At 56.8% G+C, this 25,542-nt stretch overlaps 10 protein-coding genes across 10 annotated transcripts; 6 read left to right on the top strand and 4 right to left on the bottom strand.

The window, feature by feature from the left end:
- Positions 1 to 178: 178 nt before the first annotated feature.
- Positions 179 to 875, top strand: L226DRAFT_457178 (uncharacterized protein; the record flags this gene model as incomplete). Its single annotated transcript, XM_067675355.1, has 2 exons — positions 179 to 629; positions 682 to 875. 2 exons carry the CDS (start codon positions 179 to 181, stop codon positions 873 to 875), a joined length of 645 nt encoding a protein of 214 aa, XP_067539130.1.
- Positions 453 to 2,591, top strand: L226DRAFT_296731 (uncharacterized protein). Its single transcript, XM_067673670.1, has 4 exons — positions 453 to 629; positions 693 to 818; positions 876 to 2,436; positions 2,499 to 2,591. Exon 3 carries the CDS (start codon positions 894 to 896, stop codon positions 2,397 to 2,399), a length of 1,506 nt encoding a protein of 501 aa, XP_067539129.1. The 5' UTR covers positions 453 to 629; positions 693 to 818; positions 876 to 893; the 3' UTR covers positions 2,400 to 2,436; positions 2,499 to 2,591.
- Positions 2,592 to 2,792: 201 nt separating this feature from the next.
- Positions 2,793 to 4,352, top strand: L226DRAFT_457171 (uncharacterized protein; the record flags this gene model as incomplete). Its single annotated transcript, XM_067675354.1, has 10 exons — positions 2,793 to 2,969; positions 3,043 to 3,109; positions 3,171 to 3,268; positions 3,320 to 3,357; positions 3,417 to 3,428; positions 3,483 to 3,605; positions 3,673 to 3,769; positions 3,818 to 3,862; positions 3,932 to 4,039; positions 4,122 to 4,352. The coding sequence occupies 10 exons, from the start codon at positions 2,793 to 2,795 to the stop codon at positions 4,350 to 4,352; spliced, it is 996 nt and encodes a 331-aa protein (XP_067539128.1).
- Positions 4,353 to 4,881: 529 nt separating this feature from the next.
- On the bottom strand, positions 4,882 to 6,378 carry L226DRAFT_296722 (uncharacterized protein). Its single transcript, XM_067673669.1, has 2 exons — positions 5,972 to 6,378; positions 4,882 to 5,917 (listed from the first exon to the last, which is right to left on the bottom strand). The coding sequence occupies exons 1-2, from the start codon at positions 6,119 to 6,121 to the stop codon at positions 4,919 to 4,921; spliced, it is 1,149 nt and encodes a 382-aa protein (XP_067539127.1). The 5' UTR covers positions 6,122 to 6,378; the 3' UTR covers positions 4,882 to 4,918.
- A 1,395-nt stretch (positions 6,379 to 7,773) lies between these two features.
- Positions 7,774 to 8,953, top strand: L226DRAFT_568174 (uncharacterized protein; the record flags this gene model as incomplete). The annotated part of the gene is made up of 3 exons (XM_067684141.1): positions 7,774 to 8,500; positions 8,561 to 8,875; positions 8,940 to 8,953. The coding sequence occupies 3 exons, from the start codon at positions 7,774 to 7,776 to the stop codon at positions 8,951 to 8,953; spliced, it is 1,056 nt and encodes a 351-aa protein (XP_067539126.1).
- L226DRAFT_481384 (uncharacterized protein) lies at positions 8,953 to 10,414 on the bottom strand. The gene is made up of 3 exons (XM_067676928.1): positions 10,253 to 10,414; positions 10,035 to 10,187; positions 8,953 to 9,977 (listed from the first exon to the last, which is right to left on the bottom strand). The coding sequence occupies exons 1-3, from the start codon at positions 10,314 to 10,316 to the stop codon at positions 9,061 to 9,063; spliced, it is 1,134 nt and encodes a 377-aa protein (XP_067539125.1). The 5' UTR covers positions 10,317 to 10,414; the 3' UTR covers positions 8,953 to 9,060.
- Positions 10,415 to 11,842: 1,428 nt separating this feature from the next.
- On the bottom strand, positions 11,843 to 13,914 carry L226DRAFT_503087 (uncharacterized protein; the record flags this gene model as incomplete). Its single annotated transcript, XM_067677918.1, has 3 exons — positions 13,752 to 13,914; positions 12,357 to 13,693; positions 11,843 to 12,301 (listed from the first exon to the last, which is right to left on the bottom strand). The coding sequence occupies exons 1-3, from the start codon at positions 13,786 to 13,788 to the stop codon at positions 11,843 to 11,845; spliced, it is 1,833 nt and encodes a 610-aa protein (XP_067539124.1). The 5' UTR covers positions 13,789 to 13,914.
- A 1,237-nt stretch (positions 13,915 to 15,151) lies between these two features.
- Positions 15,152 to 18,436, bottom strand: L226DRAFT_520852 (Zn-dependent exopeptidase; the record flags this gene model as incomplete). The annotated part of the gene is made up of 17 exons (XM_067678670.1): positions 15,152 to 15,575; positions 15,930 to 15,995; positions 16,065 to 16,113; positions 16,245 to 16,273; positions 16,365 to 16,451; positions 16,513 to 16,547; positions 16,655 to 16,732; positions 16,831 to 16,901; positions 17,034 to 17,068; positions 17,154 to 17,221; positions 17,305 to 17,388; positions 17,488 to 17,532; positions 17,601 to 17,614; positions 17,745 to 17,855; positions 17,917 to 17,972; positions 18,041 to 18,084; positions 18,146 to 18,436. 17 exons carry the CDS (start codon positions 18,434 to 18,436, stop codon positions 15,152 to 15,154), a joined length of 1,587 nt encoding a protein of 528 aa, XP_067539123.1.
- A 573-nt stretch (positions 18,437 to 19,009) lies between these two features.
- Positions 19,010 to 19,903, top strand: L226DRAFT_296448 (uncharacterized protein). The gene is made up of 2 exons (XM_067673668.1): positions 19,010 to 19,248; positions 19,359 to 19,903. Exons 1-2 carry the CDS (start codon positions 19,164 to 19,166, stop codon positions 19,796 to 19,798), a joined length of 525 nt encoding a protein of 174 aa, XP_067539122.1. The 5' UTR covers positions 19,010 to 19,163; the 3' UTR covers positions 19,799 to 19,903.
- A 1,124-nt stretch (positions 19,904 to 21,027) lies between these two features.
- Positions 21,028 to 23,790, top strand: L226DRAFT_543850 (uncharacterized protein; the record flags this gene model as incomplete). The annotated part of the gene is made up of 6 exons (XM_067682229.1): positions 21,028 to 21,681; positions 21,740 to 21,907; positions 21,966 to 22,223; positions 22,284 to 22,762; positions 22,819 to 23,097; positions 23,148 to 23,790. The coding sequence occupies 6 exons, from the start codon at positions 21,028 to 21,030 to the stop codon at positions 23,788 to 23,790; spliced, it is 2,481 nt and encodes an 826-aa protein (XP_067539121.1).
- Between the last annotated feature and the right edge of the window lie 1,752 nt (positions 23,791 to 25,542).

The raw sequence follows: 25,542 nt of genomic DNA, 5'->3' as shown, positions 1-25,542 counted from the left end.
CGAGAGTGCCCCTGCTAATCGCGCGAAGCAAGCAGCAGCCGCATCCGCTAACGCGACACCTCCATCTCACTCATCCACACCACATCGCAGCGACACCTCTTCTCGTTACACTACCTCCTCACATAATTTAAACGAACACGATCGTCGTTCACGCTCTAGCAAAACCAAAGATACCCACATGTACCCCACAGACTACTCCTATCCTACTTCATCACACTACAGCGACACCCATGATCCCTATCAGTCCAACTACTTCGACGCAGGTCCACCTCAATCGTACTACCCTGAACCTGCGTATCAGGTCGTTCAGACACCTATTCCTCACACCCTCTCTCATGCACCTCCACGCGAGAAACGACACAAATCACGATCTCATCGCCACCAGTACTCGTCTGCACCTATCCAAGCACCTCCGCCTCAGCAACAGCCTCCACCCCAGGCTGACGCAGCGCCGGCTTCCGTCCGGGTCTGTCGTGTCTTGACACTGCTGATCGAAGATAGGCGGAACGGAGACGGAGAGAGCATGCTGACGGAAGTTCCCGTTCCGCTCAAGGAAGATGGTGCGGGTTACTGGGCCGATGCGCAGGACGTGACCAACGAGCTCCAGGGAGGAGCTTCGAAGATCGACGGTGAGTACCGCCTACGAGCGCATCCCTGTATTATATGCTGAGTCGGTACCAGGACGTGCGAAGGTATACACCCTGAGAGGCAAATACAAGCAATACTTCTTGAGGATCTCCGAGGATGGCGAGCAAGTCTGCCAATCTGCTAATCTCAAGGTCACGCCGGAGAGGACATTGGAGATCTTCATAGAAGATGTGCGTTCGCATAGTCCTCTATCGGCAACGCATGCTAACGATAATGACCTGCCATAGAATCCTCCGCCTCCTGGCATGCCCATCGCACCTCCTACTCCTCCACCTCAGTTCGAGCGTGGGCTGCTGACTCCTATTACTGATCCCATGACAACTCCATCCCCCGCCCGAGCGCCGATGTCATTGCCAGGACACAAGCGGCCCAGCCACTCGAGTCTGTTCAGCAGTGAAGACTATCCCTCGCCTGCAGCGGATGAACAGAAGTTCGACCATAGCACTATCGCCGTGGCATCCAAGAAGCGCCCCCGCTCTTCGAGCATGCAATCCGTCCAGTCTACCCGGTCCTATACCTCGGAGAGCTACTCACAGGCACAATCTCATAACGCGTTCTCTCCACCCTTCACCAGCAGGCTGTCATCGTCACGACAGTCTACGCAGTCTAGGACACCTTCGCATTCGTCCCCTCCCCCTCAAGTGCATCCCCCGGAACCCGCCCCGATGTCTCCTGTGATGGCTCCCGTTCAGGTCTCTGCACCACAGCCGACACACGTGGTATCACAACCTGAACCGCAGCTGGAGTTGCAGATTCCCCGCGGGCCTTCACCACGTCGTGTGCCCTCTTCGTCTTCGGTCTCTGGGCGCTCGCCGCAGAAGAAGACGAAGTTGACGGCCCCGCAGATGACATCGCATACAGAGCATTCGGTTTCTCCTGGACCGAGCCAGCCGGGGTCCTATCCACTCAGTCACTCGCGGACATCTTCGACGTCGAACGGATCCCCCGTGACGGGTTTCTCGTCAGGATTCATGTCCTCTGCCACCACAGCAGCAGGATTCGCTTCGTCTTCATCGGGCTTCGGAGCCTCGACGACTGGTTTCGCTGCTTATGCTAACCCCGATACGAAGAAGCCCTCCACATCCCGATCCACCTCTTCGTCCAATCCATTCTCTCGATACGACGCTGGACCCTTCAGTCTTTCCTCGACTCAACCGCAACCCAGTGACATCGTCACGTCCGAGAGCCCCTCGACCCAGATCAAAATACCGAGTGTACCTTCGCTCTCCTCCGTCTCTACGTCCACTACGATGCCCACGACGATTCCGCCCTCAGCTATGACGGTCACCCCGACGCTCTCCGGCCAGGCATCCTCAGACCTGGACAACATCATCGGGCGGCACATCCGCAACATCATCGACAAGGAGCCCGAGTGGGCGGCGTTCGTCGAGCACCGCAAGCAGATGCTCACGATGCGCGAGATGCTGCCGCACTACAAGTACGTGCAGCGCGTGATCGACCGGTTCGAGCGCCAGCCGACCCCTGCGGACCTCCAGGGCGCGGGAGGGGTCATCATCACGAAGGCGCAGGTCATGCGTGCGTTCAACCTCCCATTGGCGTGGGGCGACCGATGCACGGAGACGCTGGTGCTTACGACGATGTATGGCCCGGGAGGGACGCGCGGCGAGGACCCGAGGGTGGTGCAGATGCTGGATGAGAAGCCGGCGATCACCCCGAAGATGACTGTGGAGAAGTATCTGACGCTGCTGAGGGAGGTGCACGGACAGTGGACCATCAACAATCCGAACTGAACGGTACTACGTCACTACGGGTGCATGGTGTTTCTTGGTGTGTCGCCGCCCAGTCGTTGCTGGTTTCTGCGCGTGAGCTCATCAACGTCTCTGTTCCAGGATCTTCTATTCGTTAGTTTCAACGCAGGCGTTTTGTTGTATTGTTACATGCTCAACATGCTTTTCTCGGGTCACGAGTGCTTCGTTTCTTCGATGTTTTGCCGAGATCCAGTTCAGTGAATTGTGCTATGAAAATCCATCATGCCGCCGGCCGCAGCACATCCCAGCAGAGGTCATATGGGCTCTCTCCGCGGACCGTGCCCCGGATAGCGATCTCTGGAGATGGTGTTGGGCGGTGCGTCCCAAGCCTCGACACTCGACACTCTTCCAGTACGAACAACGCTCGTCCTTCCGATGGCAATCGCAGAGTACAAGTATCTCACCCCCGAGCAGCGCGAGCACTTCCTGCAGTATGGATGGGTCAAGATACCGAAGGCTGTTAAGGAGGAATACCTGAAGGCGTTCACCGAGAACGTGTGGATCAGGCTGGGGTACGATCCGGACGACAAGTCGACGTGGACAAACCATACGGTACGTGGGCGAACTCGCAACCTACTGTATTTCCGACGTGCAGACGGTGAAGGACGCACGTTTTCGCCCGTAGATCCACATGCCACGTCATCGCGAGGTCCCGACGAAGGAGTTCATGCCGCAAGCTTGGGGTGCGATGTGTGCGCAGTCCCAAGACGATCGCTGCTGAAATGGGTAACTGAGTTGCATACATACCTACAGGCGAGCTGCTTGGAGGGGAAGACCGAATCGATCCGACTCTCTTTGGGAGCTGTGGGGACAGTCTGATCGTCAACCTCGGATCGGAGGAGTGGACCCAGGTGAGCTCGTCCGCGCTTCCCCTCAGGCACGATGCTCACGACGGGACGCAGAAAACGATCCAGCCAGAGGACCTGGGGGCCTGGCATATGTGCGTTGACTCTATCGTTGCCCGCTTCTTGCCTCTCGCTCATTTGACGTTACCGTCAGTGACGGAGACTGGTGAGAATGGTCATCCGGGTTCTAGGGATACTGTCAATGAACGTTTCCGTGCAGGTTTAGACACTTCCTAGATTCTGGAGAACAAGGACTGGAGGTGATCGTCCTGTTCAACGATATCAAACCCCGCGCGGGAGCGACCTACATCGCTCCAGATGGTATCAAGAACGTCGTTCAATGGTGCGCATTTCACTGTCATGGAGGCTTTCATCGTGCGTCACATTGATGGGTGTCTTATCCCGTATAGGCTGTACGAGCATCCCGAGGGCGTGTGCGAGATACCTCGAGATCCTGATGGGAGCCGTTCGATATGCTCTATACAGAGCTGCAAGGATTTCGTGGAGGTAGGCAAACACTGGTCGAACTGTTGCAGTGGCTGAACCTTCGTGCAGCTGACCGGGGAGGCGGGAGATGTGATCCTCTTGCATCCATTCATGGTAGGAACTGATTGCCTTCTGTCTGTCGGGCCGGCCCAAGTGCTCATTCATGGTGCATCGGCCGCGCAGCCCCACTCGGCCTCGAAGAACCACCTGCGTATCCCCCGCTTCATCACGAACCCTCCTGTTACGCTCAAAGAACCACTGAACCTTAACCGCAGCGACCCTGCCGACTACGTGAGTGCATCGCATACAAAAGTCCATTCCTCCCCCCCCCCTCTTTCAGCCTGCTCATTAGTAAATACGTGCTTCGCACCAGTCCCTCATAGAAACCAAGATTCTCCAGACGCTCGGCGTCGACTCTCTGCCAGACTGGACGATCACCGCGCCTCGCAGACGGTTCACGCCCAGGACGCGGGCGGGCAAGGACGCGATGATCATGGCGGAAGTTGAGCGCATGAAGGCGCATGCGCTCAAGACTGGTGGGGCCGTGGATAGCATGCACATCAACGGCCCGGTCCAGTACCAGGTCGTCGTTGCGTCCGGTTGACTTGTGCGAGCAGACCTTCACGTGTAATTGAAGTTGTGTTCCTTTGCCATCTCGTATTGCGGCACGTACTGTACGTCTGGCTGAGACGGTCTTTTACGTGCGGCCGGTTACTACTCAAAAGTGCGACGAAGTATGTTCGTATTAGACGGATGTCAACCGTACTCATACAATACATAGGAAACTACATTGGTACACAGCGCGACATCCGGGTCGGCATCAAAGCACTGGCAGGTCGCAGACCCTAGCTTAACACATGGACGCATGTCTCGTGTTCCCCCAAGAGGCTGCACGGGAAACGAAAGACGAAAGGGAACGGGAAAAGCGGTGACGCGGCAACTGGGCGTGGTACAGTACTCTACACTCTACCCGCCTGCACTGCCCGCTGATGAGTGGAGAGTCGGGGTTGGCACTCGGAGTACTTCAGTCCACAGCTTGCTCCACGACAACACTGGTCCGGGCCGAGCGAAGATCTGTCGAGGATCTGACTGCTAGACCTCGGCGTTTCAGTCAAAGTCAAATTGATCTCTGTGCCCGAGGACAAGGAGAGGGTTTCCGTTAGCCAAACCCTAAAGTGACGCAACCCGGGCAACGAGGCGAACCTTGACCATCGACCACTGAACGACAAGCTGCTTGATGCGCTCCGCCAGGTTCTCTTTGCACATTTCGCAGGGTAGATGGTCCGCGAGCGGGCAGAGCACAGTTTCGATCGCGCTCACGGAGAGGTCTGCACGAGAGAGAGAGAGCGGTCGATCAGGCACAGATTGCGGCGGAGCTGACCACGTACCTGGTCGCGCCTCCCAGGCGAGATGGGCGGACGCGAGTGTCCACGCGCGCGTGAGCCGCTTCTGGTCCCCAAAATCACAGGTTGAGGTGCACGGATGCAGGGGGGGTGGAGAGATCAGAAGTGTCTTCAACGCCTCGAGGCGCCCTAGGTGAAGGAAAAACAGGCGGCGCAGGTATACGGGCCCCATCTTCGCTGCGATCTCGTATGTGATAGTCTGGAGATCTATCGACAGAGTATGGCTGGAGACCGCTACCGCGAGTTCCGCGATGTCATGGGACGCAGCGGTGGAGTATGCTAGGATGGGTTGGAGGGGTGCTTGGTTGAGGATAAGGGCGAACAGCGGCTTTGTCGGAACGACGTGTTCTTGAGGGGAGATGCCGAACTTCGACATAGCGTCAACTGCGGCGCAGAGCGTTTCGAGAGAATGGTTGTAATGGGCACATGAGAGGTTGTATACGGAGTGGAGAACGATATTCATCACGGACGAGTGCTCATCAACCGACAACAATGCTTCCGGGTGAAGCGGGGCCTCTCGTTTCGGAGATAACAGCCCGTTGAACCTGTTCGATGAGCTGCGCAGCAGCTTTTTGGTGTGCACGTAGAAGAGAACGCCATCGAGCGTGACCAGGACGATATCCGGCGGGATAGGCAACAGTCTAGAGTTTAGATTGAACGCCGTGGAGACAGACGCCAACGTGGTGCCCGGACTGTTTCCTGAATGAGAGACGACAGAATGACACCCCAACGCGCACGAAACGGTGGGCGACCAATTCTCAGAGTTCTGCGTGAAAGGTATGAGCTAAGATTGAACGAATATGCACGGTGACGAACATACTAGGAGTGTCAAAGGCTGCAAGGGCGACGGACAGGGCGTGGGGTTAGATACGACGTCTATCTGACCCATCTCGCCACATGGCCATTCTGTCACAAACGGCACAAGTTCCGCGTGAGTTTTCATGGAGGGATCCCAATCGGCGTCTCCCATCGTGTATTGCGGGAGGGGGAAGGGGCATGGACTCTAGAGCACCCATCTCGCTGGACTTAAAAGCGAGATGCGAAACTTGCACGGGACAGGAGGTCTAACAGATGATGCGAGCCCCAGAACTCGGCTTGGGAAAACCTGAGTGTGCCAGATGTGCGCTCTCCAACGGAGAACGAAGCGTGCCGCGTATGAAGGCGTAAGTAGTCAACCAACTTCGCCCATGGCCCTAGCCGAGAGACCGGGCAGTGGTTCGTGACGTCAGAGAGGATTGCTAATACTTATGCTGAGCATCACGCGCTCTAAACATGCACTCGACCCCTGGACTTCTTCGCCAGTATCCACAGGAACTATAATGATGGAGTATCTTATCCAGATGCTCTGCCACGAACTGTCTTCCAGACTAACCTGAAATGCTCATCTGGAAGAAAACGGAGGTCTGTTGTGTATGGCTTATGGTCTATGGGGGTGGTGACGTCAACTCTTCGACTCGTAGCTTTCTCGACACTGTGCCGTGAACACAAGACTGCTTACAGCTGCCGACGGGGCGATGAGGGCACTTCGATGATTCCTGCTGGACCTCGGACCGGAGATAGCAGCGACGTCACTACGCACAGCTTGACGGGGCACCAGTGCACCACATCAAGCTGCGCGCGGGCACTAAGATACCAAGTGTATGCAGATGCTCACCTTTACTTGCACCGAGAAAGATTGGAAATCATCCGAGCCGTTGGGCGCAGAGGACCTTGCGTGAGAATCCGATCCTCGAGTCTTCTCATGGCAAGACTTTCTGACCAAACGTCTTCTGATGAGACGTCATAGAGACATGATGTTCTTGAATAACCGAGAGCTCAAGAGATGTTGGTGCTCGGGTTATGGGGCCATAGACGAGCAAATGTTTGCCTCGTCGCCAATCGCCACTTGCCCTGCTTCAAATTCCAAGCCCGGGTCCTGGCACCGTCGCTATAGTGACCACCTCAACTGTGAAGACAAGGTGGCCTTCGAAGAATTGCGAATGGACACGTAAGAAGATACTCCGGGTGAGCGAGGTATCGCTAGCGTCGACCAGAGAGAGGCCTGAGGAAATCGAACTTTGCGCACAAGGAATAGGATGATGTGAGCTGGCTGCGGTTCCCGGTCTCGCGCGTACTATGGCACACTTGTCGTCATCAACAGGAGCTGAACGAGCGGAAGAGGAGTGTGAGGATAGAGGTCACGGCATGTAAGTAGAACTCGAGAAAAGGACCACCAGTTCTCAAGCAGTCTCCGACAGCACTATATGTCTTCCCCGATCATCGGCCATAGAATCTAGGCTCTGATTGTGTTGCAAGACTTACTTTCGGAAAAGGAAGCGGAGAGCGAAAAGAGAAGGCACGTTTTTGGTCTCTCCGCTTCTGACTCCGATAGGCACAGTGGGCGAACCGGAGCACGAAAATTCGTTCGGAGTGGCGGCTTGTTCCAAACCTAGCGGAAACCATGGCTTGCCAATCCCTCACTACCGAATACGAATTCAAAAACTAGACAACCTGTCCGCGCTCTGATACTTGCGCATAGAAGGTCTGGTTACAAGATTAGGAGGGGCCCTTCTCCGATATCGAGAGCCACCAGGTCAGTTCGCCCTGTCCAGTTTCTCAGAACTGATCTCACCGTCTACAAGGATGGAGGGGCTTTCCCCTGAAATTCTACACGAGATGTATAAGCATGCTTGTACAGACGGCGGCTTCACCGGATGCTCGCTATCGCTCGTTTCCAAGCACGTCAGGTCCACTTCGCGCTCAGCGCGTTTTCACTCTATCGCTTTTTCCGGTCTTTCTGGTACCTCTCGTCAGTTGGCCCAATTCCTGTCCCTCTTCACCAGAGAGCGAGCGACTGCGAAGGCCCTGGACTACTACACACCAATTGTGAAACACCTCTTCTTTGCTGGAGCGGAGGGCGGAGAGCGCAAACTGGACTGGCACATAGATTCAGACTCGGACTTCTACTATTGGGAGAACAACATAGAAAATCCGGCACAAATAGCCGTGAAGGCCGCGCATAAGCTGTACCTGCAAGACGTCGCTACCCTCTTCCGTCTCGTCGCCCAAGATCTAGAAACGCTATGCTTCATCTGTGTCGGATCGACAGCGCCCCGCTTCCTCTCGGGTAGTATTCAGTGCCCCGTTGGTTTCCCCTTCCTGCGCGAATTGACCATCGTCGGAGTCGGAGAGGATCCATTCACAAGCGTGGTTCCTTCCGTGTTATACCCTTCCTTGACCCATCTGCACTTCGATTGCCCCTGGGGGATGGAACACAAGTTACGTTCTTGGGTAGAGCGTGCTCCGCATGTTACGCACCTGTGCCTATCAAAGATCGGCAAGATAGATAACTCCATGGAGGACCTCGCTGGTGAGTCCAGTAGTAGCGACTCTCAGACAAGGACTGATCGTGTTCTATATCCCTTACTAGCCACTGGGAGCCCCTTCAAGGAGCTGAGCCGCCTTGACATCGAGCCCGACCCGCCACCCGCGGGCGATTGGTGTGGCAATGTCTACATCCAGTATGAGAGGTTCATGAGAAAATTGGCGGATCTCATTTCAGCTGCGACTATTTCTATCCATGTGTTGCGGCATAGCGAGGATAGCGTAAAGGACCGGGCCAGGAAGAAATGGTTGGAGGGAATCGAAGGCCGCTGCGGGTGCTGGGTGCCGCTTAAGAAGATGGACGATGCAACCTCCCTCGAAGGACACCATCGGCGTCGCTCCACCGACGAGGTTGAGGAAAGTAAGTCTTGCATACCCCAACTTGAAACCGAGCGCAGTGACAGTGACACCCTTGCACTATACAGTGTTATTATTGTGATGTCTACTACTGTATGTGTCAGTAGTCCGGACGGATATGGATGTTCTGACCTATCGAACGATGGCCTGTGATCCGGTTCATGCATCCGATCCCGACCACAGGAGCACTCATCCGTTGTACGGCGTGAGACTCGGGTTGAGCCAGTCGTACATGACGATGCCCGAGTACTGCTTGCCTCCGACCTTCCCGCCCACCGCAGGTCCGACCCATCGGTGGTAGATTGACTGGTCAAGGACAAGGCTCTCGCCCGACACGTTGAACCGGTACTCATCGCCGTCAGCGAGCGTGTATTCAAGAATGAAACCTTTCATGACGTTCACGCCGCTCAGCTCGTCAAACCCAAGTCCATATGGGGTGATGGTGACGAAGTCCTCCGTCTTCGAGCCGAGCACGGAGCACTGGTTCTGGAGGATGACGCCGTCGTGCTGGAGGAAGCCAGTGGTGAACTCGCGCGTCGCACCCGAGATCTTCGCCCACACCGCGGACAGGTCGAACGGGCCGACCTGCGCGTCGAGGAAGTACCAGTCGTCGATGAACTTGTCGATCGGCTGCGGCATCCAGTTCGCGTCGTGGTAGCCCTGCCCGTGGAACTTGAACCGCGTCCCGTCGAGCGTCACGTCGACTGACGCGGATCCGCCAGGCTGCGATGTCGCCCACCCGAGCTGCTTGTAGAAGATCTCCTCGGCCGCGTTGAGCGACGCTCCGGACGGGATGGCGCTGGTAAAGTACGGGCCTGCTGTGGTGTTGCAGCCGAAGTGGTGCGGGGCGTTGCTGGTGATCGAGAAGGTACCGGAGACCTCGGGGCTGTCGAGGGTGAGGGTGAATTTTGACAGGGAGTTGGTGAACGAGCCAGCGCCGTCCCAGTTTCCAGAGACCACGCCGCCCGAAGAGGTCACCGAGGATGACGAAGCGACGAGGTTGTACGCGAAGACGGTGCCGTTGGGAAATGCGCCGTTGATGACAATATAGTTCTCGGGAGCGTTTGCACCGCCCGCCACCTCACGGAGAGCAGAAATCGGGTAGCCTATGCATTGCATGAGTGATTATGCAGGTAAGTAAGCCGTAAACCGTCATAGCTGACCTTGGTAGAACGTGACGTGAAGGCTGGGAGGGAATTCGCCCTCAGCAGCAGGTGCACCCGCCTGCACCCACCACCACTCCGTCGCGTCGTTCCCCGAGTGGACGTCGATGTACTGCCCGTCAAAAGGAGTGGTCGCTCTTGACTGCGCGATCCCTGAATGATCAAGCAATGGACTTGGTGAGCGGATGACAAAGCGAGTGCACGCAGGGACGAATTACCGGCAGTGCTGCTGGCCGCCAAGCCCAGGAGCACAGTTGAAGCGACAGCGAGGGAAGAGAACATCTCTGAACTCTGAGGAAGGGGGAGAAGAGAGCTGGTGAGTGCACTTCCATCGAGCTCCTCGGGTTTTATGCCTTCGGAGATATCACCTTGCAGAGGCCAGACTACCGCATCAAACACTCAGAACATGGCAGAGACGCCGCGGTCAAACACGGACCATCGGGGCAGATCAGGCGCACATGGTGTCTGCGTTGGTTATAACTTATGCGCATCAAAGGCAACGATCGGCGTGATCTGCAGCACTGTAGGGCCTTGTCCGGACACTGCTCCTGATGTCTCGGTCTCCGGGATTACGACAGTAGGCGTTCAGCGGGAACGGATGAATTGCCGTCCCGCTGTTTGACGACTGTAGAATTTGCATCAGCGTTCGCGCCGATTTGCAACTGGATCTACATAGAACGTACCCCTTGCGATGATAATAGGGAAACGTACAAGTGACCTTGAGTGACCGGGGGAGTCGCCGAGCGGGTACAAGCGTGGTGAATGCTAGATACTAGAACTAGATATCCAAGAGTATCCTGAGGGTTAGCGAGTGAGGCTATACGGACAGTCAAACATGAATCATCGGGACCCAAGACTGCATGGCGTATGACATTGCGTGAGGTGTGCCTTACAGAGTCGCGAAGCCGAATAACCCGACGTTGGTAGTCCAGGACATATCACTTCGCACCATCGTGCGACAGACCGCCTTGACCAAGCAAGAAACGGACCACTCACGGTTCACCTGAGCAGCAACGCCAAGCATGGACTCACCAGGATTCGTCATCAAGACCTCTTCGTCTGTGCGAGGCCAGTCGCTGATCGCGACCAAAAGGCGCATTCAAATTCAAGGGGGTGACTTCTGTCAATGTTTGGATGCAGGGGAACGTGATCTGCCAGACCACGGGCGGTCGTGATGAATGGTTGATGAATGTGCATTGCAATTCTTTCCTGAGCCACTACTGCTGTTCCGAGTAGTTGTTGTTCACCGTTATCGCCGACCGCGGAATCGGGCATGGCCCGAGTCCGATGACCGATGGAGAGTCAGCACTGTGACCTAGCAAATTTGCGGCTTTGAGCGGGTATGACCCTTGGAGAACGAAAAATGTGGCGGAAAAGGAACACCGTACGGGAAGATACAGAGACAGGCACTGTAGTGGAGACGAGGTGCTCTCCATCTACCAGCTCTGCAGAAGGTGGTCGACGACTGGATAGTACCGAAGGCCGCGCACAGCAAGCACGCCATATGATAGAGAAGATGAGAGAAACCGCAGGCGTTTGATCATTCCGAGTACTAGACAGCAAGGTATGGGACGTCAATGACATTGAAGCCAGGATAAGAGGAGATCTTGGTGGTAGTGGTGGTGGTGGTAGTTTAGCAAAGGGGCCTACTAGGCGCCAAAGTTATTGATCCTTCGAGTCCGTTGTCACAACTTAGAGGTACATAGATTTACTCTTTTCGAAACCGTAGGGCACGGGCACTTGTACAGTAGCTGATAAGTTACGGCAGGTACATAGAAACCGTGACAAGTACGCGAAACTCTAAATTTTCAACGGCCAGCCTTCCCGTCGACCAAGAGGTGTATGCAAAGGATGAAGAAAACAGAACTGCCTGTGCCCAACACGACTCCTCCGATCCAACCCGCCTTCATGGCGCCAAGGTCTGCAGTCGTCGCCTGGATGACGTTATATGCGCGGGCAGGACCTAGAGTGAGGACGTTGCTATTGCACCAGCAATTATCGAAGAGGTTGGAGAACTCCGCAACATTCGCGAATACGATCCAGATGGCGTTCAAGGAAGCGACAAACTTCCCGAGGCGGCGGAAGACCACCGCGAGTGTGCCTGCGACGAACATTGAGGTCGTCGGGACCTTGTCGCTAGGCTGGTCCGAGCGATGCGCATTGGGACACGCATGGTGAGCGAGAAAACTCGAAGAGACCATCAGGAGCCACACGAATGTCGCAACTGCGGCGTACAAGGCGAAGGCACCAGACTTGCAGCCTAAGCCCTGCATAGTGTGAGTCCCTTCTATAAGTTTTCATATGTCAATGCGCAACACTCACTACTGTCGGGGCGAAGTAGACAACCAGTATCGCAGCTCCCGTGGTGCCCCATTGTAGCGAGAGCGCGGCAATGGAGGCGAGGATCATCCGCTCGTAGATTGAGAGCATGTCACTCCGAGTCCTCCCGGACGGGGATGGCGGTGTACCGCAGTACCAGGAAACATCTTCGACGGATCCAGTCCGGTTCCGGGCATCCACGTCGCTACCCATAGCAAATTCCCACTTAGCAGTCGCATCGGTCCTTCGTGCGGGTGGAGCGCGTGCGTTCGCCCGCGCTGTTGCCCATGTAAACGCAGAAGCGACTTCCTCCGCTGCCGCACTCCACGAGAACAGCCGTGCGTAGTTGAAGATTGGCGCACAAAGCTCCGCGTCCTCGAGAGCTGCATGCGCGGGCCCCATGGGCGAGGCATACTCGGGGTGGAAGCGGATTGTGAGCCCACGCGAGGTTGAGATTGCGTTGACTGGCTTTGGTACGCTCTGATCCCGGGTAGCGGCGTAGGCGTGCTTGTCGACCCTGCTGAACACGCGTCGGAGTCGACTAGCATCACAAAGAGGGGAAATTTGTATCCATCCATAGACGACCGGCACGAGCCACAGCCATAGGAAACCTATTCCTTTGCCGAACAGGTCCAGTATCTGGAGAACGCGAAAGGCGGAGGATGCCGAGTCTTCGGAGCCGGACGGGATGCCCGTGAAGGAGTCGATGATTGTTAGAAGGTATGCAATGACAACCCAGCCCATGGATGCCACCGCAGCAGCCGACCACGTGTCGCTATGCTTCAATCCAGCCGATAGCTCCTTCCACCACTCGTCATTGTCGTGTAGAACGACGAGAGAGGGAAGGAGGCCGTCCTCGTATGAGATACAGATGGGAGCAGCTTGGAGGTTGCGCAGGATCGCCGCAGCATGCTCCGCGTTGGGGTAGGTAAGTCCGCGAAACCGTCGTGTCACCCATCGGCTATTGAGAACTGTGAGGGCGAGCGAGTATGCAGCGAGCACGGGGGACCCGACAGTGAGGAGGACCGACGTGAGGTTGCTCAGCCTGCTCTCGGCACCGAATGGGAGCTGGGAAAGAAGAGCGAGGTAGGGGAGGAGCCAGGAGCTGAACTGTTGGTAGAATGCTGGCCAGTCGAACGCTTCGGGGCCAGCACCGCAAGCGCGGACGCACAAGCCATACGACACTGCGTTGGCTTGGCTGACACTGGAGATGGGATTCCCGTGGTTGTCGGTGACTCCGTCCGTACCCCAAGTTCCGTTACGAACGCCCTGTATGCATTGACCAAAGTCCGTGGCGGCGCGGGTTGTCGCGAGAAGACAAAAAAGTGCAAAGTATCGGCCTAGCCTCAGATTTGTCAGGTAGCCGTGTCGTACTGGAGAAGGTATCTATCCACTCACTATGATGCCACGACCCTAGGGGGAGGGCTCTCCTCATGTTTAGGCGTAGAGACGCGAACGGAAAGTTGTGGCTCGCCTTGACAGTGGATGACGGGCTGAGAGATAAGGCCTCTGTGAGACGGCGGTACCATGAGTGCGGTAGGGGTGCTACTGCAAGCCCGCGACCACGCCCTGCGCTTCCGTCTGCCAAATGTGAGTAGCGCATTGTATTGGGCAATGCAGCATACTTTGGAAGAACGAACCTGTCGAACAGTCGTTCCGACGCGTGGCTGCCAACCCGCCCTCGTGCCGCCTTACATCAAGCGTTATCCAGGCTGTTGTTGGGATATGGCAGCTACATCAATGGCGAGAACCCCGCACAAGGTCCCGACTGCATGTCATATAAAACACCTACAGGGTGTCCGAACACGAAGCTAGCGTATGAGCGCTGCCGGAAGCGTCCCATCTCGACGCACCCTCAGCAGTTATTGAATCAATGGCAGGGCAGTAAGGCGCACTTTCAGCTCTCGCGGTAGGATAGTAGTTGTCCATGCGTTCCTCGTGACTCATTGTGAGCGGAGATGGAAGACGGATGTCGACTGCGCTCGTCCTCTAAATACTCGTGTTCCTGAACTGAATCGAAGCCAGCCAACAGCAAGTCGGGCCTGGGCAATCCGCAGCAAGCCCGGAGGACGCTATAGTCCTTTGACTTTCTCTCTACGTCCCCAGCGGGCGACGCAGCCCGTCTAGAGAATGTCTCGAACCTGTAAGCAACAGAGACTGGTACCAGGAGCAGATACTGAACAGACGCGGGATATCACGCGGTCTGGACGCCACTGTGCAAGCACTGCCCAAGCATGCACGTTGCACGGTGGAGCCTAGAGTTCTAAGAGTAGTACTCACGACAGAATCTCATGACACCTCCACGGGCGAGAACTAGCTCAGCGCCCAACGTCAACACACATACAATAGTAGGAGTGGGGACGCTAGACCGACGATAGCCTTTGGCTCCGTGCCCCGAAGTTCGACGACTGACTTTCATAATGCATGCTCTTGCTCTCTTGTTCGCGGCCATTGCCGTCCTCTCTGTGAAGATTTACGCACAAGACGACGGATGCGTTGCGACGTGCATCCGAGAACTCGTCGCAGGATGCGATAGCATGTAAGTCGGTGCCTTACATACCCCCCAAACGAACGCAAACCCAAGAAAACACCCATCGCAGAACCGACCCGAACTGCATCTGTGGCGAAAGTAACTCGATCAACGTCTGCGTCCAAGGCAACTGCTCCTCGTCCGAGCAACAAATCTTCACCTCCATGTCCGCCTCCATATGCGCAGAAGCCAGTAAGTGTCTCTTCTCCAGCCCGGACGGCCCTCCGATCTCCGACGCGCAGCAGAAGGAGTAACTTGAATACAGTGCTCACCATGTCCTGATCATGTATGTAGCATCGCAAGCCACGAGCTTCAGCATCCCGACCTCGGTCACCCTCCCGTCCGTGTCTCTGTCCCTCTCGTTCACCACCATCCCGACCGCGTCTCTCCCGTCCGTGTCCATCCCGTCAGCTTCATCGCCGACGACGTCGCTTTCGTCCTCCGGCTTGTCGCAGTCGACCTCTGCCGTGTCCGTGTCGGGGAGCTCTTCCGTATCGGGATCCTCTTCCGTATCGGGATCTACCACGTCGGGGAGCTCTTCTGTCTCAGGGAGCGGGAGCGGAACGTCCACATCCACAAGCGCGTCGGGCTCACAGACTTCGAATGCGGCGCGCGCCGGGCAGACAGGTGTCGGTCTTGGATTCGATGGTGATAGTATGGTCGCAGTTGGCCTGGCGTTCGTTGGTGTCGCCCTAGGAGGCGCGTTGGTGTTGTGAGAGCAGTTTCATGTGTCCAGAGAAGTCATGTAGGTTAAGGTGTACACTGTATCATATGGGACGAATCACGGTTCGTGTTCGCATGCGTGTGGTCGAGCAGAAGGTTAAGAGTGTTTCTGGTTACCAAATTTCGAGAAAAGCAATTTAGAGTCCGATGATGGTTTCCCTTTCGGACTCTGAAAGGGCGTGACGCGATCACGTGGGCAACGCGTCTCGATCAGGCGGAATATCGCGGGACCTCCGAAGCCAGCATAAATAGGTAGGCAGTGAGACAGCCGTAGAGTAAGTGTCTAAGAGGAGCTATTCCAACCACCAAGCTCGATCGCGAACGCAACCGCGAGCTTGGAAAACTCGCGCATATGCTCGAAGCTGAACTCGTCCGAGACATCGTATCGACTGCGGGGGAAGCAAATGTTAGACACTCGACGCACGGGCTTGCGGTGAGACATTGGAAGCTACACTCACTCCTCTGGGGTATGTGCGTGCTCGTGGTTCACGTCCGGCCAGGTGCTCTCTGCAGTGCCAATGGATATGGCATGCGATTGTTCCGAGTCATGAGGGCGTGAACCACATTCGAAGGATTAGAAGATATGGACGGTCATGAGCGCGTGACAACAACAGACGAGGGAAGACGGTTGAATGCACCTAGCAGGGAAGAGCTAGGATATCCAGCCCTATGCCAGGAGGCACTAAGGATCAACGTCATAAGAATTTAGACGGCCCAGCGCGCGCAGGAGAGGAGGGGGAGTTGCGCCAAGTACTCACTGATCGCTACAAGCAAACCCGTACTTTGTGTCCACCCAAGGGATATCAAGATATAGATCGACCAGGTCTCGGTTGAGCTCCGTCAAGCTGCCATGGGCGTATGTATGTATGTGAGCACCTGAGGTCTGAATACTTGAAATACACTCACGTAGGATCGGTATAGTCCGTGATGATGCCAATCCGCTACTGAGTGCCGCGTCTAACCCAGCTGTCATGTCGTACTAAGATAAGAACACAACAAATGTCAGAAATATTGAATCCCGCTGTCCTTCACAACGATGGACGCGAACTTGACTCGTGGCTATAACGTTGACACCGCGGCTCTCGTACGCCTGCGCGACCGCTTGAGAGCCGAGGAGGCCCCCTCCCTAGTAATAGAGCGCATGCAACGCAGAACATAGAATTTAACATTGATAGATATCGCAAGTACGGAAGAGCACGAAACGCGAAACGCGGTTGAACGCACCTCAGCAGCGTACCAATGGAACTCGACCGTGCGCTCGGGTTGCCACGCGGACGCCACCAGAGCGCGGTATGCTTCCAAGATGGTCATCGCGCCCGAGCCGTCGTCGTCCGCACATATGTACGTACGTCACCCGGGTACAAGCCAAGGCGTCAGTCATTCAAACTTCAACCCGCGACGAACTGTGCGGCATCGTGATGACGGACCTGGGGCAGGCAAGAGAGGCGATGCTCTGTTGTAGCTGTTCGATGGGCGTTGGCCGCGGCAGTGAGTTGACGACGTACGCACTGCAGAGGTGAGGTGAGGTGAGGAGACAGGAGGCGTACCTGTCTTGGTGGGCGCTGATGATGATCACCCCGTCGTCCTCGGTCGAGGTGCCGTTGAAGCTAGCGATCTGTAACACGCGAGTATGAGCGCAGGACGGCACCAGGGCGGTCTACAGGCGCGACGAGCGAGAGGCAATGGACGACCACATACAATCGTGTTCTGGCCCCAAGGGTGCGGGAACTCCTGAACGGTGATCCTGTTCTGCAGAGCCTCCGGGGCGAGTTCCTCCGCGATCTGAGTGGCATGACACGAACAGGAGGAAGTTGAGTTGACATTTGTTTCGTACCCGATCGCGATACGTCCGCGTCAGAGTCCGCGGCGCTACATACATACTTCAGTGATGTGTCCGAGCAGCCACATCTGGCTTTGTTTTCCAGTCTACACCGTCACGGCAGTAAGGAGTCAGCATGCGGTCAGTTCAGCAAGCACAGAACTCAAGGCGGCACCTCACTGCGGTAATCTATCCCCAATGCCATACACGGTGCAAGGGAAAGGGAAAGGGACGAGGATGAGCGTTGAGCGTTGGCACGGTGCGGTGCGGTGCGGCGAAACACCGTACACACTGCCTCGAGAGCGAGAGAAGCACTCACACCGAGTCCGGAAGCTCGTGAACGTGTCGAGGGTGACCCGGAGGTTCTTGGGGTCCAGCGTGTCGATGACAGCGCGCACGGACGCGTTGTGGCTCAGGGTCGGGTATGACGCTGCGCCGCCATTCAGACAGCGCTGCCAACCGTTCAATATTGAATGGGTACGGGGACGTACGCTTCGAGGCGGTCTTGGACTGCGCACGGCGAGAGCCGAGGTCCGGCGTGTAGGTGCTGTTAAGTGTTCAACGGTCAGCGCTTCCGATGGAGTACTAGTAGCACTTCAAGAATACACGACGTACACGTCGAAGAACCTGACGCCTTGCGCCTTCGCCTGTATCTGAGCCTTTGATGAGCATATAGGATGATGCATTTGCTTGAGATGCTGAGACACTGTAAGTACATACCTTCTCCAACTCGCTCATCACCACGGGCTCTTCTCGTCCTTCCAGCAGCAAAAGGCAAGGCGCGTCAAGATCCAAGTCGAACTTCAAGTTGCCTGGGTACTCTGTAGCTGGATCGCGCAAGAGCTGGACGTCGCCACCCGAGCTGTCAATGTCGACGGCGAGGGGCGACTGCTCGCTACTAGTGCTGGATTCGTAGAGTGCCACGACTCCGAGCGGGGTCGCATGGGCAAGCGCCGCGGCCGCTGAGACACTTGTCACTAGTTGAAGGACGAGCAGCGCGACGGGCTTCATGGTGGACGAGGGAAAGGAGTCGCGACTGGACGTCGCGGTCCCGGGTCCGCGTCATGGACACGACGCGTCATATTGCCAATCGGAGTGTCGTAGTCATTAGACTCAGAGTTGGGTATACATGTACTGGCAGTCTGGCACTGGGCAGAAGGGGAACAGATGGCCGCGGTTCCTGGTTCCACGCGGTCAGGAATCGATCTGGTTTAGTCCCGCAGTCAACGTTGATGTTGACTGTTGAGTGTTGAAAGGCCTTCCAAGTTCCCGGCACCGTGCACTCCGACCGGTCACTGATCTTCCTTTGCTCACGAATATCTGATATCTGAGTCCGCAGCGGGGTGTGCACTTGAGTTGAGATTCGAGAGGAGGAACGTGATATCACACACCTGCCAGTGCCTCTGCCAGACTCGGAAGTCATGATCATGCACTACCGCGATTCAGAAGCGTGCACGCTGCACGCTGCATCATGGTGGGGCCTGGAAGATTCCTTGTAGCGAGCTCGAGGGACAGATAGTGCTGTACATATCTTGCATCATTGTATGCTCCAACTTAAGTTGGCGGCCCAACCTCGCCGCACCTACAAAAGTAGGAAGTAGGACCGACCCAACTGTAGTCCGACTCGCTCCTCGCTCCTCTTCAGGCTCGACGGCGTTGGCTCCCGGCTCCCGACTGCAACACATATTGTCGACTGAACCATCTACAGAACGTTGAACGACTCCAAATACATATCATCATGCGCACCGTGACCACCTCTCTGTTGCTCGCAGCAGCCGCAGCCCCAGCAGTCTACGCGCAAAGCCAGAGTACCACCAGTGCTAGTGAGTGTCCCCCCACCCCCACCCCTCCCCCTCGTCCGCGTCCGGGACCCGCGTAACAGGAATTGCAAGAGCCCAGTATGCAATGTACTCACCCCGACTTGTCCACGCAGGAACGCTCAGCATCCCCGCCTCCCCGCCCTTCTCCCTCCCGTCGCTCTCGCTCTCGCTCTCCTTCAGCCCCATCCCCACTGCCTCACTCCCGTCGGTGTCGATCCCGTCCCACTCTGGCTCGCTCCCGTCACTCTCGTCGCGCATCACGTCGTTCACGACCCTCCCGATAACCGCGCCGTCGGGCTCGGGCACGGGTAGCTCGAGCAGCAGCCTGTCCGAGTCATCCGCGCCGTCTGGGACGACTACTCAGGGCCAGAGCTCCTCCGTTTCCGTGTCCGCCTCCGGCACTGGGACGTCGGCTTCGCAGACGTCGAACGCTGCGCGTGCCGGGGCTGGACTCGTGGGTGTGAGTACTGGTGGGTTCGGCGGTATGCTCATGGGGGTCGGGGTGGGCGTTGCGCTCGTCGGTGTCGGCCTAGGAGGCGCGTTCGTGTTGTGAGAAGCTCAAGAGGATCGTGCGTGCCATGTAAGATGAATGTATCATGGGATCTGTATCTGTATCTGTATAGAATCCAGAGGTTCTGCGCGTGTGCTGGGCAAGTCGTTCGAGAGGAGGGGAGGAGGCCTGAGAGGGCGCCAACTGGCACACGCTCTTCTGATCAGACTCTGTCTGCTACCACGACCACCGTCTCTGGGTATACGTAGAGTACTACGTACATATCTCAGAGCCCGACTGTCGCGTGAGGAGTAATGTGGAGGGGATGCGAATGTGGTTATTGATGAGGTGCGCGTACTGCTCGTTGTGGCCGCGGTGAGACTGACGAGCTCATGCCTACAGTCGATTTGAGCGAATATATGCGCCTTTGTGATAGTGAACACTGAAAACACTCAAGTCGCGTGGATATAGATAATTGATCCAGACGCCCCATGGTGGTTGTCTCGAACGGCTTGCGCGACAAGGTCCTGCGCGCGAAGGCGGGTCAGGGCAGGCTTTGGAGTACTGGTGCCGCAGTGGTGCGTACGCCATGCTTAATTAATTGAATTCGAGGCCATGACGCGTTACTGTACCGACTTCAGGGGATGGAGCTGGTTTCCCGAAAGTGACCAGCTCTCTATCAGAAGTGGAGACAGCTTCGCGGCAAGTGAGCAAGAGGAGGGCCATTCACTACAAGGTTTCGTTCGCGTCATTCAAGCTCAATACGATAGCGAGGAATGGACGTCTGGACAGTAGATGATCGCTGTGCATAGTGGGGTGCTCTTCAAAGCTTCACACCCTGCCTCGACTGCTCTGGCTGGTCGTTGTCCAAACAGACAGCACGGTCGGAGTGCTGGCGATGACATCATCCCTCCTCGGAGAGCAGATGTGGTTGTGGACTGCTGCGCACACCGGGACCGATATCACAGACAGTTGCAAGGCCAAGCAGGGCGCAATGTTGTGGCGAGAAACTGTCTGGATACTTGCCACATAAGGTATGTTTTGTGGGGTGGAGAGGGGGACTGACGTGGGTGTCCCAGCATGCATCCCTGCCCTTCCAGATCCACCGCCGTGGATCCTATGACGACGATGGCCAGTCTCCGCCCTATATATACTCAACTCCTTTCGCTCGCTGCCCCCCCACCAGTTTACGACCCCCCTCACGACTGCGCCTCTCTACTCATAACGCGTCTTGACTCTACCACAACCACAAACCACACTTCCACAACTTCACGCTTCACCACTCTACCATCATGTCTCTCCCCCAGGCAAAGCAGGACATCAGCGACCGCCCCGCCGCCGGCTCCGTCACAGAGCCCATCGATCGCCAGAAGCTCCAGACCGATGTCGACCGCAAGCTTCGCCTCTACGGTGCTTTCACTGCCATGCAGCAGTCCAAGCTCCCCACCAATGACCAACTCGACGCCATGCTCGCTCACATCAACAATAGCTTCCTCTCCAACGCCGACGCTCTCTCCCCCGACGGCCAGAAGCTCGTCTCTGACACCGGCAACATCGTTGATACTCTCCGCGCTCTCATTCGCGAGAAGAACGCCGACGAGGTCCTCCAGAACTTCGTCTGGCACACTCGTGACGTCAACCTCGACCAGGCAAAGAAGGACCCCAATGACGTCCTTCCCGTCGACGCCGGCAAGGCCAAGGCCGACCGTCAGCAGGCTGTTCAGCACCTCCGCACTCTCCTCTCCCTCGTCTTCACCAACGCCGAGGTTCGCAAGCTTGTCAGCGACTTTGGTGTCATCGGCCGCGACATCCTCGCTCGTGGCGCCGAGAAGGTCGCCGAGCAGGCGCGTCCCAGCGAGGATGCCCTTCGTCGCGTTGACCAGCCCGGCCCCGAGCACACCTTCTTCACCGAGGGTGGTCGCAAGGCTGGCCCCAACGAGACTCCGGTACGTCTTTATTGACGACCTTACCGTCTTAACTCTATCTTCATGTCGCATTCTTTAGGTTCCGGAGGTGAAAATTCCCGGCACGGATACTCGCGTTGCACACCATCCTCGCGCGGACGATCCGGCAAAAGGCACCGCAATCAAGCAGGGCGACGAGGTAAAGAGGGGCGACGAAGCGATGAACGAGGCGCAGCAAAGAAAGGAGGAGGTCAAGGGGCAGGCACAGGTGAGTTCGATCTTCTCGACCGGTGGCGTAAGGTAGCCTCTGACGTCATCGTATGCAGACCGAAGTCCAGCGCCAAGCTGAGGACGTTCGCCAGCGCGCGGCCGTAGATGAGCCCGTCAAGGACGAAGGCGATGCCCAGTCCCGCAAGTCGCGTCTTCAGGACAAGTTCACTGGCGTCAAGGACTCGATCATGGGCCGTGTTCCCGACGAGCACAAGGAGCGTGCCAACGAGCACGCTAACCGCGTAAAGAATTTCTTCAACGACGAGTACTTCCCCCCGGAGCGCCGTGACCAGTTCATCTTCCGGCTCAAGAAGGCATGCTCTGCATCTCTTTCCATGTCTGAATTCAGACCACTGACGCGACTGTGTTCATAGGTGATCTATGAGTGCCAGAGCCACGACGACTACCAAGGCTCGATGCAGTGGCTCCTAAACTTCCTCGAGGAGTACGCTTCGCACGGCCGCACGGTCGCTGGACAGGGCAAGGATTCCCACCAGCAACTTGCCTCCGACCCCAACCTGAACACCTCTCTCAAAGAGATTCGCACCCTCCTTGAGCGTTTCGCCAACGGTCGCAGCCTGGACACCATCGGTGATGCTATGCGCGCGCTGTACCAAGACGGCCAGCAGGACGAGCGACTCCGTCACTGGTTCCGCGATGTCGACGAGTACGTGCGCGAAGTGCTTCTCCAACCCGGCTATGTCCTGGACGACCAGTGCAACGAGCGCGCCAACGAGTTGCGCGAGAGCGGCCGCCAGTTCTACGACGACAAGTACAAGGGTCACTTCGACAATTTGATGAACAGTGTGACGGAGTGGTTCGGTGCTTGGGCTGAGGACCCTCTCAACAAGCAGTATGTTCACTTGATTTATCGACTTGGTAGCATATAGCTGACCACCGCATACACAGGGTCGGCAACAACTTCGCCCAGCTCACGAAGGACCTCCTGCTAGACAGAGACGGCAACCTCAAGTTCAAGCCGGAGCTATGGGCTGACATTCGCCAGAAGATCGTCCCTGCCTTCATCGAGGAAGTTGGCTACGTCCCCATTCCGCGTATCGAGTACACGGATGAGCAGATCGACCTCGTCATCGAGAACCTCGCGCTCTCTGGCAAGAACCTGTTCCCCAACCTCATCAGCATGGACGTCCGCAACTTCGTCAAGCTCAGCGCATACAACAACATTCAGTGCGTCGACAATTCAAATACACATCTTGGTAGCTAACAGCTGTCCCCAGGGATGAGACTCACCACGAGTTCAAGCTCACGCTCGGTCAGATTCAGGCCGATATGCGCGACGTCGCGTTCTACTTTCGCAAAAAGACCGGCACACCCAAGGTCACCGACTCCGGTCTGGCAGACGTTCTCCTCGGCGGCTCCGGCCTCACCGTCACGGCGCATCTCGTGTCCTCGGAACGGGACCGTTCGTCCGTCTTCAAGGTTAAGGACGTCTCGACGTCGATCGACACGCTTAAGTTCAGCATCCGCGACTCGAAGCATGACACGCTGTACAAGATGCTCCTCCCGCTCGCCACGGGGCTCGTGAAGAAGCAGCTGCAGAAGGTGATCGGGACCTCGGTGCGCACCGCGTTCGAGTACCTCGACGGGCAGCTCGTCGGCATCCGCGACCAGATGGCGGAGGCGAAGGCGAGCGAGGACAAGGGTCGCCGCGACGTGCTCTGCCAGCAGCTCCTCCAGCGCAAGCAGGAGGCGGACAAGGCCAAGGCGAAGAAGGACGAGCGCGGCGCGCAGTTCAAGGTCGTCACGCAGCCGCAGGACGAGCTCCTCCCCGGCGCGGGACACCCCGAGGGCTGGGTGAACCGCGCGGGCGAGCGGCAGCAGGCGGCGAGGAGCGGCGAGGAGTGGCGCAGCGAAGCGTGAGTGTTTGTTACGACTAGTGTGAGGTTGAATGTCGAGCTGACGACGCATACATCCAGGTACAACGTCGTCTGAGCGTTGCGCGAGTGCCATCGGACAAATCCCCATGTAGCTTATATCCGGACTGTGCAACACTGAAGTACTGTATTAGTTTTGGTATCGCTCCTGTAGGAACATAATTCACATCTAGCTTCTCCTTCATCTCGACGTTAGATTCTCCCGGGAGACGCAAGAGACTACGTCTGAGATCACGACCGAGTGCGGCGGGCATACTTTCACCGGTAGGCGTCGGAGATGTTCAAAAGCAGATACCGGCAAGGAGGCATGCTCGAGCATAACGCAGGTTGTCTTGAGGGCGTCGGGGTCCTCGAAATTAGCTCGGAGTCGTGTCATGACTCTTGATTTCCTCTTGATTAGTATGTAGAGTCTAGATGCCACTACCCCGCCGATTTTCTGAAGACTCAGCCGACATTCCCTTTCTGTGCGCTGAGGGAAGTCTACGACGGTCGATCTCGCAGCTCATGGTCATCCATCCTGGTGGAGCGACCTTCACCACGTCCTCTGGTCGCTTCCAGTCCGTCCACCGCGCGACCCGTTTTCCACCGAACAGAGCGCGACCGGCATGCTGCGCAGCCTCGAACAGGCTGTGGCTCTTCCATATCCATGCGGAAGTCAACGAAGTCCGACCGGCGGCTGCCCCTCATTCATACTGCCCGTCTCCCCCGGTAGCCGCCTCCCACTCTGAAGGACGCCTGCCAGTGTCCTCTACTACCGTACGACGTTCCGTCCCTATCTTGCCGTTGTCGCCAACCTGGCACCCCGACCACCGGATCTGGCTCGCTGGCCTTGTTGCGTCGGAGTGGGGGAGCTGAGGCGGATCCCTGCGGCTGAAGCGGTGCCCCGTCTGAATGAGCTCATTTCTGTCGCAGGGGGCCGCTGGGCCGTGGAGGATGAGGTAACCGTACTCGTGCTGGTCGAGTGTCCCGGGTCCGGACCATCGCTTGCGAGTCCGACCATGCGCATTGCGGGATGTTCTCTGAGATTCATATTCATCGGAGCCCGTGCTACGGACATCCCTGTACCCGGACATCCTTAGCGAAGATTCATCATCGTCTCTCCTCCGAGTCCCTCCAGTTCGCCCAGTTCCTAGGCTCCTTACGCGAGGAAAACCTCGGACCGGCCGTCGCTACTTCGTACGTTCATGAGATCTCTCCAGCCTTGGCCGTCGATGAGGTGCCATTATGTTACACCTGAACCATGAAGCTTCGAAGTCGGACTCCGATCTCCGATCTCGAAGAATACGATGCGTAGTCAATACGGTATTAAATTGTCTTTGGGGTATGCGGATATTATGTTGTACGTACTCGTGCAACCTATTCTTTCACTTGCTGACTTGTCGCTCTGCTGGGCCAAGGTACTACTTCGGAACTCTTCGTAGTGGCGGCGGAAACTGATAGTAGACGAGTTCGGGATGCCGTTGGTATCTATGTAAGTGGGGTCCGCGGGCGGTTTGTGAGAGGCGTCTATGAACTGTGCATGTGAGTACTTGAGGAACCGGCTGTCGCGCTTCTCACTCTGTTAGAACTTTCTCCTCCACCAACAAGACTGCGGTCCGCGGTTTCCTCTTCCCCGTAACAACCTGGTGACAACAGTGCTACCAGCCTTTCGTCCGACTAATATTCATCGACTGGTCGGTCCTGCCAGTGGCCCGTGTCCTTGATTGTCCTCATCACCGCCCATCTACGTCCCTCGCAT

This window comes from Lentinus tigrinus, assembly GCF_003813185.1.
Source record: "Lentinus tigrinus ALCF2SS1-7 unplaced genomic scaffold L226scaffold_5, whole genome shotgun sequence".
NCBI classification, from domain to species: Eukaryota; Fungi; Basidiomycota; class Agaricomycetes; order Polyporales; family Polyporaceae; genus Lentinus; species Lentinus tigrinus.
This window is presented reverse-complemented; position numbering and strand designations above follow the sequence as displayed.